Source organism: Oncorhynchus kisutch, linkage group LG4 (genome assembly GCF_002021735.2).
Source record: "Oncorhynchus kisutch isolate 150728-3 linkage group LG4, Okis_V2, whole genome shotgun sequence".
Lineage (NCBI taxonomy): Eukaryota > Metazoa > Chordata > Actinopteri > Salmoniformes > Salmonidae > Oncorhynchus > Oncorhynchus kisutch.
The window spans coordinates 41,455,407-41,467,744 of NC_034177.2; the positions used below are offsets into that span (position 1 = coordinate 41,455,407).

General features: G+C 39.6%; 1 protein-coding gene across 1 annotated transcript in view; it reads right to left on the reverse strand.

The window, feature by feature from the left end:
* Positions 1–5,812, reverse strand: part of LOC109888893 (zinc finger protein 536-like) — a 41,178-nt gene extending 35,366 nt beyond the window's left edge. Inside the window, 1 exon segment of the mRNA XM_031821525.1 lies at positions 5,746–5,812. Within this exon segment, the coding sequence (XP_031677385.1) occupies positions 5,746–5,812 (67 nt within the window).
* Between the last annotated feature and the right edge of the window lie 6,526 nt (positions 5,813–12,338).

Below are 12,338 nucleotides of genomic sequence, written 5' to 3' on the forward strand. Positions count from 1 at the left end.
CGTGCACAGCCCTGAGTCAGTACCTTATGTTATACTTTAAACGTTCTGATTTACTATAATTATGTCTTGGCAGTGATTTGTCATCTGTTGTGATACATACTACAGAGCACCATAAGACCTGGGCGGCAGGTAGCCTAGTGGTTAGAGCGTTGGGCCAGTAACCAAAAGGTTGCTGGATTGAATCCCCGAGCTGACAATGTAAAAATCTGTTGTTCTGCCCCTGAGTAAGGCAGTTAACCCACTGAAGACATGGATGTCGATTATGGCAGCCCCCCCCCCCCCCCCCCCCCCCCCCCCACCTCTCTGATTCAGAGGGGTTGGGTTAAATGTGGAAGACACATTTCAGTTGAATGCATATCCCCTTTCCCCAAGAAGGAAACGTATATTTGAAGATTATATTTCCTAAATACTATATCCACCAATTTTTTTTCACATTTGTGCCTCTTCATCAGAAATGATTGCTTATATGTGTGTAAAATATAATTGTTCTCCGATTTTTAATTAATAGATTTTAGATGTGTATGAAAATAGTTTTTTTGCAAAACACTATGTATGTTCTTATCCTATATATGTGACTGTGATATGTGGTTGTCTCACCTAGCTATCTAAAGATGAAAGCACTTACTGTAAGTCACTCTGGATAAGAGCATCTGATCAATGACTAACATTTCAAATGTAAATGTTTTACGTACAGATCTCATATTACTGTATTGAATATTTTTTTCCAAACGTTAAATATTGATAAATGTATCATTTGCACAGTTATTTATGAAGACATTTGTTATTATGCAACTTTTGTAGGTGTAAAACCTAACAGGACTACCCACACTATATAAACACCATATATTAAAATTAGTGGTAAAAAAAAATTCGGCCACACATGTTGCTGACAGGTGTATAAAATCGAGCACACCGCCATGCAATCTCCATAGACAAACACTGGCAGTATAATGGCAACTGAAGAGCTCAGTGACTTTCAACATGGCACCATCATAAGATGCCACCATTCCAACAAGTCAGTTTGTAAAATTTCTGCCCTGCTAGAGCTGCCAAATGTAAGTGCTAGTATTGTGAAGTGGAAACCTCCTGAGCAACAATGGCTCAGCCATGAAGTGGTATGCCACACAGGTTCACAGAACAGGACCGCTGAGTGCTGAAGCGCAGAGTGCGTAAAAATTGTCTGTCCTTGGTTGAAACACTCACTACCGAGTGCCAAACTGCCTCTGGAAGCAACGTCAGCACAATAATTGTTAATCGGGAGCTTCATGAAATGGGTTTCCATGGCCAAGCAGCCGCACCCAAACCTAAGATCACCATGCCCAATGCCAAGCGTCGCCTGTAGTAGTGTAAAGCTCGCTGCCATTGGACTCTGGAGCAGTGGAAATGCGTTCTCTGGAATGAGGAATCACACTTCACTATCTGGTAGTCCGACAGACGAATCTGGGTTTGGCGGATGCAAGGAGAACGCTACCTGCCCGAATGCACTGTGGCAACTGTTTGGTTGAAGCATGGAATGTGGTTCATAAACCACAATATCCAGAGTGACTTACAGTAAGTGCTTTCATCTTTAGATAGCTAGGTGAGACAACCACATATCACAGTCACATATATAGGATAAGAATATACATAGTGTTTTGCAAAAAAACTATTTTCATACACATCTAAAATCTATTAATTAAAAATCGGAGAACAATTATATTTTACACACATATAAGCAATCATTTCTGATGAAAAGGCACAAATGTGAAAAAAAATTGGTGGATATAGTATTTAGGAAATATAATCTTCAAATATACGTTTCCTTCTTGGGGAAAGTTTGGTGGAGGAGGAATAATGGTCTGTGGCTGTTTTTCATGGTTCGGGCTAATTCCCTTCGTTCTAGTGGGGGGACATCTTAACGCTACAGCATACAATGACATTCTAGATGATTCTGTGCTTCCAACTTTGAGGCAACAGTTTGGAGAAGGCCCTTTCCTGTTTCAACATGACAATGGTTTGTCGAGATCTGTGTGGAAGAACTTGACTGGCCTGTACAGAGCCCTGACCTCAGCCTCATTGAACACCTTTGGGATGAATTGGAACGCTGACTGCAAGCCAGGCCTAATCGCCCAACATCAGTGCCCAACCTCACTAATGCTCTTATGGCGGAATGGAAGCAAGTCCCCGCAGCAAAGTTCCAACATCAAGTGGAAAGCCTTCCCAGAAGAGTGGAGGCAGAATGAGTTGTTCGACGAGTCCACATACTTTGGGTAATGTGGTGTATTTCTCTGAGAGTGAGACAGATATATAGCATTTTGCAAAAATAAACATGATTATTTGTTTTTCTGAAATGAAACCATCAAGTGATATATTTTAAACAAATACACGTCTGTCATTGAACCACATGCCATGCTTAGATAGTGAAAAAACTCACCAATCTCTTTCCTAATTTCTTTAAACAATAAAAGCTCATTTACCAACATTTCTGAAAAATGGATATGTAGCGTTTTGGAATGAAACTCTTCATTTCCAGTTTACGCAGCGACACTCAGAAGCACTAGAGCAAAAGTAATTAACCGAGTCATCACAAAATCACAGCAGGCCTACGGTAATGCCACTTATCTCATTAAGGCTATGGCATCGACAGAAAACTGACAAACAAAGGAGCTAATCCACGGCACATTAAGTGTGCTGGTAATTCAATAGAACCTTCATTTGGCAGCCATCTTGCTCTGTTTGTTGGATGATGCTCTTTCTTTCCAAACAGTACAGCACACAGACCCATCATAAGGACTCATATGGTCTCTCTCTGCCTTGCTCTCTCTCTCTCTTTCCTAGAAGAAAAAAAACATCAACCATTAGACAATGGGTAGCAGTCTTAATTAGAAAAATGACTTCCTTTGCAATCCTGGCTAAGTAGTTTACATACTGTAATTACAGGGACCAAATCATCTTTTCATCATTTCACTGATTGAGCTCATCAACCCAGTAGGATCTCTTGTGTTGTGCTGCTTGTGCTCAGGGAACATCTGGGCTCAGAGAATTAGCCTTTATTGTAGCAAACATTACTACATGTACCCTCCTGCTGCATTACATTACTACATGTACGCAATACTACAAGTTTCCATTTCACTTTATTGTGATCATTTCGGCGTTAGAAAGATCACAATAACATCTGAATACACGGGCAGGTAAATATCTGCGATCACTGATTTCCCAAGGACATCATTTGGTGTTGTTTTAGGGATTGTGGTCGGCACATTTAGCTATGAAGCTCCACATTCACTGTGGAGTATAAACACATTGCACTGTGGTTAAGTAGAGTAGATGTAACGAGCACATTTCCAGATTTCCTTAACATTTTCTATGCCTTCAGTTCACTGTGACCATGACCCTTAGTCTTCGGTCAACTTTAGTACATTGAAAAATAGTGAGGCTAATTTTATGCAGAGGATTTTTTTGGGTGAATCTTTGGTCACACATAATCTCCAGTCTAAACTACCTGTCACCTTTGAGTTCATAAGGTGAAGTTTTTCTCTCCCGGTCCTATGAGGCAGCTAGATCTGTCACTATGTGTCGCCAATAAAGCCAATAGTTTAATGAGGCAGCTGTTGGATTTTCACTAATCACTCTACCCTGATTACTCTGATGAGTGGATGATGCTCTTAAATAATCACCCACACAAAAAATTGGCAAAATAATTATCATCATCTCCCTAAGTACTGCAGCTGCACCGCCTGCAATAATTACAAATAGAACAGAGCGCTTTCTGTCATCCTTTATAACCACTTATTATTAGAGCTAATGCTGAGTGGAGCAGTACTGTAAAGACAGTACTCAGTAGCACATCAGTTGAATACCTAGCTACATAAAGACTTCATAACACATTCATAACCCATAAATAAACCATTCATAAGCAGTACATAAGGAAAACTTATATTAACAACGTCAAGATGATGTTTTGTCACAGTGATGTCATTTATACTGCCATTATTATTGACCCTAACTTATTCTTCATGGGATTCATCATATACTACCTTGTTTGGTTTTCACAATATCTAGTTGGAAGTATTGTAGCCAGTTTTGTGGTATTGACAGTGCATACTGAGTGAGGAACACTGATAATCAGTGCAGGGAGGGTAGTAGACTTCATATCAGATCCCCGTGGATCTGTTGTTGCCCTCACCCAGCCACTCCTCCCCCTCGCCCAGTAACGGCCTGGCAGACACAATTAACATTTCCATAAAAACAATTCCCTGCTTCCAATAGTCCAATGCAATTTGTTTTCCATCTCTGTTCATTAATCATTGTTTAAATCAGTGAGCCATCTTTTCCTCACTGCCATCTGCACTCAGCTGTGTTACAGAGATGACACCTCGCCTCTTAATCGAAGCTGACAGCCAAGAGGACGCCTGTCCAAATAGCTTTCTGCATATTTGCACCACTTCTCCACTCAACGTCCCTCCTTGCAGCCATCAGGTAAAAGTGGGTTATTCAATGGATTTCTAATTAATCTAAGAAGTGCACACACACACGTGCACGCAGGCACGCACACATGTATGCACACGCACGCACGCACACACACACATCAACACTTTCATTTCTGAAATGTAAAGCTATGGCTGCTCGTAAAGGAAAAGGAGAAGAACAAATGCAACAACAAAGGAATCTTGTACATTCCACAATTTGTTCAAGCTGGCAGGATACATTTTTTTCTGTTAAATGAGTGCACCTTTTCCTATACAACACTATTGTTTTCCTGGAATTGGGAGCAAGGTTATTAATTATTCACTGTTTAGTGTTCTTGTATGAGGGAGCTGTGCTTTTCATTCCATTGCCTCATAGTTCACAGACTTAAGGCCATGGAGCTTTGGCAATTTCTTCAGGCAATATGCTGAAGGAGTGTTGTTAATCATAAGCCAGGTATTAAAATGAAACTTCACTAAGATAAAAGTAACAGTTTGGAGGGTTGAGAAGGTTTTTGAACTTGTTTATCCTTCTCTGACTGGATACCAGATTGACCAGTGTACTGCCGAGGACCAGAGCATCCAGACGAACACCTCAAAAAACTTTGGCTTCACACTTTTATCAAAGTGTTTTAAGCCGAACTGCAAACAGCTTTGACCTTTTGTGAGAAAATCTGACGTGGTGGCAAGAGATTCATTTGGCCTGTTCATCTGAGCTTGGATTACAGATATTCAAATCATGTGCTTGGTGTTTAAACAAGTGATTCCATCAAGGGAGAAAGTTGCTAAGCATATCTTTGCCATGTACTGCACTCTAACATCACTTGTAATATAGTAAAGAGGATAAGATACTAGCACCTGACGTTGATTTCAACTTCAGTCAACCTCACTCTGATTTTTTCCTTCTTGCTTTACTCATATTTACTCATATTTTGTAAAATAAAAAAAATTCAATATGTATTTTGCATTATGATAGAAAGGCTATTCTAACATAAGCACAACTCCATTAGCCATGGTGTCAGTCTGTTCTGCTTTCTTGCCAACTTCTCATGGAATTGCCATGCCAAACTCTGGTACCCAGGCTACAATTTCATCATAATAAACAGGTAATATTCTGAGACATTTTCAAATCAAGACATGCCTTGCATTTCACAGCTTGCTTTTTCTCTCATCAACAACAAACACATTTATCAACTAGCTTCCATTTTTGCTTTTCTAATAAAGAGGGTTGCGGTTAAATTATGTGTAAATTCCAAGGCTGAATATTTAATGCTGATTGATCGTACTGGCTGCAACCCACCTGCTCCTCCTCCTGTCCCCTTGGAGCCTGTGAGAGGAGAACTCTGCATTGGAGAGGAACAGAGCATTATGGACTCTTAGCTCACATATGACAGATGGGGCATCATGGCTTCAAAGGCAAGCATTTGCAGATGAGAGGGGGGAGTGTAGGTAAGGGCTAAGGGGTATTTCAACAGCACCTCTCTATCTAGGTGACAGTGATAGATATTAGACTAGAGATTCTCTATTATCAAAGCATTCACTGCACCCACTCACAACCTCTGTGCATCACCATTCACATGACACACATCATTATACATAAGGAGAAGTCTGACAATAATAAAACATCTGTACGTCCAACAGACCTCAACCCAATTACCACGGTGGATGACTTGATATGTGTTGCATTAAAACGAGTGTTGACTGCAACAGATGATCTATGATGAGAAGATCACAGTGGACTGTCATTACACCACAACACATTGTCCTTTTCATTGAAAAGAGAGAAAGAAAAGAAGAATTAACCGAGAGTCTAATTAGGAATCAACGATCAGCCACACACAGTATATTTTGACATACAGTCCTTTAAAAGGCACTGAGCAAATGTCAGGTCTGCTGAGCGCAAACTTGAACCTTGCGAAAATTCTGTGCAACTTCTAAGTTAGTTATAACAGTGGTCAAGTAGGCTGCTGTGGCTATTGGATAATGATGTAGGCCTGTCAGAGTGCCTACCATCAAAAACAATGCAGAAAATGCATCCCAAAATATTTTAACATGAAAATAGCTGTTTTGTCATTCAGCCTAAGTAGCAGCTACAGTGTGGTGTTCAATGTAGGCCTACATTCCGTGAGACTTTTGGAAAAAATATCCAGGGCTTGACATTAACCTGTTTATCCACTTGTCCATCAGACAAGGAGACTGAAAATGTGTTGTTTGATGCAAGAAACTACTACAAAATAAAATTATTATTATTCCCATACCATTACTACAGAGAATCAGACAAATTGTGATACCCTCTGCCTATTGGCTACTTCGCTTAATCAAGACCATCTCAAAATACAACACTGCCCCTTTAAGACAGAAAAAAAGTTATTTACCTGACTTGGTTTTCAAAGATGTCTAGAAATGTACATGCTCTTGTGGGAAGCAACCACACCCCCATTGCAGACTAGAAATTAGCTATAACTGGGTTAATAACTCACTAACTAGCAAAGGATATGAACAAATGTGCACAGGTGTTTACATGCAGTACTCTCTTTGATCTCAAAACAAGCACATCTACTCACGACCACTCATGCTGTATATACAGTCTAGTTCAAAGTGAACGGCACAGATCCATATATGGCAATGGTATTTTTGCATATAGGGATACTGCAGCTCTGATTGGTTATGCTGCACCGGTCTGTAGAGCACAGGCTGCCTGCCTGTCTGTCTGCCTGCCTGTCATGCCTGTCAATGCAATAGAATCGTACTCCGATGCAATTTGCCTACAAAAAAATCTCTTGCATAGTTAGTTTTGTATACTAAGTCTTGCATAGTTCACTTTGTTTAGGTATGTTTCATTGAAAGTGGCTAATATTGGCAATTCCAACAGTAGAGGGAAACTAGAAAGTTTAGTGAAGTTCATTCTCGTGCTTCTCTGCGCAGGCTAGTATTTCTTCTGTGCAACAGTCCCGGGGGAGGAGTTTAGAGGGAACATTGTTCACACATCTTGACAAAGTAGTATTAAAATGTATTTCATTGTCATTTCTTTTCAACTATCCACACAATATACTCTGTAATGTCAAACTTTTTTTTTTACATGTATGAAAAATACAACACTAATATATATTAATTAGATAAGTATTCACCCCCATGAGTCAATACATGTTAGAATCACCTAAGGAGGCAATTACAGCTATGAGTCTTTTGGCGTAAGTCTCTAAGAACTTTGCAAACCTCGATTGTACAATATTTACCCAGTATTCTTTTAAAAATTACTTGAGTTCTGTCAAGTTGGTTGTTGATCATTGCTAAAAGCCATTTTCAAGTCTTGCCATAGATTTTCCAGACGATTTCGGTCAAAACTGTAACTAGGCCACTCAGGAACATTCAATGTCATCTTGGTAAGCAATTCCCGTGTATATTTGGCCTTGTGTTTCAGGTTATTGTCTTGCTGAAGGGTGAATTTGTCTCTCAGTGTCTGTTGGAAAGAAGATTTTACCTGTGCTTAGCTGTATTCCATTTATTTTTATCCTAAAAAAACCTCCCTCGTCCTTGCCGATGACTAGCATACCCATAATATGATGCAGCCACCACCATACTTGAAAATATGAAAAGTGGTACCCAGTGATGTGTTGGATTTTCCCCAAGCATAACGCGTTGTATTCAGGACAAAAAGTTTTTTTTTTTTGCCCCTTTTTTTGCCATATTACTTAAGTGACTTGTTGAAAACAGGTTGCATGTTTTGGAATATTTGTATTCTGTACAGGCTTCCTTCTTTTCACTTTGTCATTTAGGTTATAATTGCAGAGTAACTACAATGTTGTTGATCCATTCTCAGTTTTCTCATATCACAACCATTAAACTCTGTAACCGTTTTAAAATCCCCATTAGTCTCATTGGGAAATCATTGAGCAGTTTCCTTCCTCTACGGCACTTGAGTTAGGAAGGACACCTGTATCTTTGCAGTAACTGGGTGTATTGATAAACCATCCAAAGCCTAATTAATAACTTCACCATGCATGATCGTTTCCCTTCTTTGCAAGGCATTGGAGAATCTGTGCTTGAAATTCACTACTCAATTGAGGGACCTTACAGATAATTGTATGTGTGGGGTACAGAGATAGGGTAGTAATTCAAAAACCATGTTATACACTATTATTGAACACAGAATGAGTTCATGCAACTTATCTAATTTGTTAAGCACATTTTTACTCCTGAGTCTTGCCATAAAAAAGGGGTTGAATACTTAATCACTCAAAACATTTCATCTTTTAATTTTTTATTAATAAAAAACAAATCTACAAACAAAATCCAAATTGATATTATGGGGTGTTGTGTGTAGATCAGTGACACAAAATCTAAATTTAATACATTTTAAATTCAGGCTGTAACTCAACAAAATGTGCAAGAAACAGGGGTGTGAATAATTTCTGAAGGCACCGTACACAAGACCTGCTATTCCGCCATCATACACAACCTTGTTTTGTCCATTCGACATGACTTATGAATGAATTTGGGGTCAATTCAAGCATTGAAATACATACACTATCCTACACTATATGACTACCCCACCTATACTTACTTTTTTACTATATTTCCCAAGTTCCCTTCACTTAATAGCCTACTGACTTTGTCATTACCAGGGGCAGCCAACCTCACCATAAGGCGCTCATGCATTCACGCACACAAATCTATTCTGAGAAACCATGTAATTCTGAGAGAACGGCATTCGAATAAGCTGAAAGTTAGAGTTGCTGGAGATGATAAATACGTTTGATTGAATATTGTTTCAAAAAAATCCTTACCTGAGCATTTAGATCAGCGCATGTAAAAGACTCCAGCGCGTATTGGACTCGAAGTGACAGCTTGAGTTCAGTCAGTGACAAGTGATGGCCTGTGTATCTGACTTTTCCGTGATCCTGCGCTAAAGGGTAATAATAAAATCAGACCTCCGTCAACATCCTTCAACTATTAAACATGCATGCTTTCGAAATGAAGTATGGAAGCATATGAGCTTATAGTTTAATGTCCGTGAGAAGGAGGGGATATGACCACTTCGAGATGGCGTGGACTCCCCCATCTGGTAGTTGACAAGCACTGCGTAAATTATGCATAGGTGATTTACACTCCAAGATTATCAACTACCCGTTTCACTTAAATTAGTAGGATGCACATGACATTCAGTAATTTTTTGCTCTGTAAAAACGTCACATTTTAGTGGGTTATTTTAAATTAGGCCTAGTCACCATGCACATTAATTGTTGTGAATTTTGGCACCGTAAAAACGTCACATTTAGTAGACCTGGCAGAGTTAATTTTCGGCATCCACTTGTTTGTGACAGACACAGGATCGGTTTTGGTATGACTTTGCCATGGCCCACCTCCTTATCATCTTAATCTTTCCAGATCTCTCTCTCTCCTCTCTCTATCTCTGTGTGTGTGTGTGTGTGTGTGTGTGTGTGTGTGTGTGTGTGTGTGTGTGTGTGTGTGTGTGTGTGTGTGTGTGTGTGTGTGTGTGTGTGTGTAAAATGTTTGATTGAGCCTTGCTCCTTAAACCCATGGACTGTGTCAACATCGAAAAAGTAGCCCTGTGACCTCCGATCGTCTTCTCAAAATATTTATAATGAGGATTTTAGCCACTCTGACCCTTTGTAAAACATAATGAATAATGCAGGATACCTCTGACTTGTGATTCAGCTGTTTTTACAGTTAGTGCTTAGAGCGCTCATAGGCTTCTTTTCAGAAAGCTTAATTGGGTGCTTCTAACATCCATCACACTCCTGCCATCCCAATGACCTTCCCAGTGGATTATTTTCTAAGAGAGAGATGGAATTTATCTATACAATAACCACACACACAAAAAGCCCCTATTGTGCACACATCCTCATGCATTCTACTTAGATGAAATGTATAGCCTCAAAGTACTGTGCTGATGTTAGCCGCTGGTGCACTTTGACACCATTTACAGAGGTCTGACTTTCATTCAAATTATCTATATGAGCCCAGATTGCTGAAATATTAAATAGATGCAAGAACATGTACTTACATTATATAGACACAGATTAATGTAACACTTCGGGGGATGTTTCATAGACCAAGCAGTGATTCTCTATGGAACATGGTTTGAAATACAGGAGTAGGCTTTATCTGGGCCCATGAAACCGGTCCAGGTGTACAGCAAGGAACAGTTTAATGCCCCATTTGTAGCTGGGAGCATGAGCCTCTTTTCTGAGCAACTGTCTGGTCAACAATACCTGCTTGTCTCTGCAAGGAGATCCTAAATAACCTAACTCTTAAATCCTGTTTAAACCCTGCAATGTAGATCTCACTGTTGTGTTTTAGATGAACATGTTCCTTAGATCTATTTGAACTGTTAAGTACATGGTCCAACATCTACCTTCAAAGATGAGCTTTTTATGTTCAATGATCTGTGTCTAACTAATTTGTCTCATGCTACCTGGATTGGGTTTTCATATTGCAGCCCTAATCCTGGTGGTGAGAGGATCACCTCAGGACCAGTTCAGTTTAAAAGCTGCTTATCAAACCCTGCACTCTCACCACTTAGCAAGCAGCAAGTGATACACTGCTGTGAAAAGTATATACCTTCTGATTTTATCTATTTCTGCAGGAAAAAAATGTACACTGAATGTTATCAGATCTTCAACCAAAACCTAATATTAGATAAAGGAAACCGGAGTGAACAAATAACATGAAATGTTGATACTTATTGAATTTAAAAAAAATTATGCAACACCAATTGCCTGTGTGAAAAAGTAATTTCACCATCACACTACCACCAACATTCTTGACCGCCGGTATGACGTTCTTACTGTGGAATGCAGTGTTTGCGACAGACATAACCGGACCCATGTCGTCCAAATAGTCGACTATAGAGTTTGCCAAAAAGCACCTGGATGATCGCCAAGATTCCTGGAAGAATGTTCTATGGACAGATGAGTCAAAACTAACTTTTTGGACAACATGGGCCCCGTTATGTCTGCGAAAACCAAACACTGCATTCCACAGTAAGAACCTCAAAACAACAGTGAAGTATGGTGGTGGTAGTGTGATGGTTGGGGGATGCTTTGCTGCCTCAGGACCTAAACGACTTGTTATCATTGAAGGAACCATGAATTCTGCTCTGTATCAGATAATTCTAATGGAACATTTCAGGCCAACTGGGTCATGCAGCAAGACAATGATCCAAAACACACAATCAAGACATCAGAATGGCTGAAAAGCAACAAGTTTTGGAATGGCCTAGTCAAAGTCCAGACTTAAGCCCGATTGAGATGTTATGACAGGACCTGAAACGAGCAGTTCATGCTCGAAAACTCAAATGTCGCTGACTTGTTCAGTGGTGGAAAAAGTACCCAATTGTCATACTTGAGTAAAAGTACAAATACAGTACCTTATTAGAAAATGTAAAACAAGTATTTGGATTTAAATATACCCAAGTATCAAAACTAAATGTCATTGCTAAAATATAAATGATTTCACATTCCTTATATTAAGCATACCAGACTGCACAATTTTGTCTCTTTTTTACAAATGGCCATAAAAGAAATGAACCAAGGAGAGATGATCTACTGTTGATCCTTGTGTTTTTACATTTTCAAGATACACTAAATATACAAAAGTATGTGGATCAGCCTTCAAATGAGTGGATTTGGCTATTTCAGCCACACCAGTTTCCGACAAGTGTGTAAAAATCTAGCACACAGCCACGCAAACATTGGCCTTACTGAAGAGCTCAGTGACTTTCAACGTGGCACCGTCATAGGATGCCACCTTTCCAACACGTAAAATTTCTGCCCTGCTAGAGCTGCCCCAGTCAACTGTAAATGCTGTTTGTGAAGTGGAAATGTCAAGGGTTTCCATCCCCATGCGCAATGCCAAGCATCGGCTGGA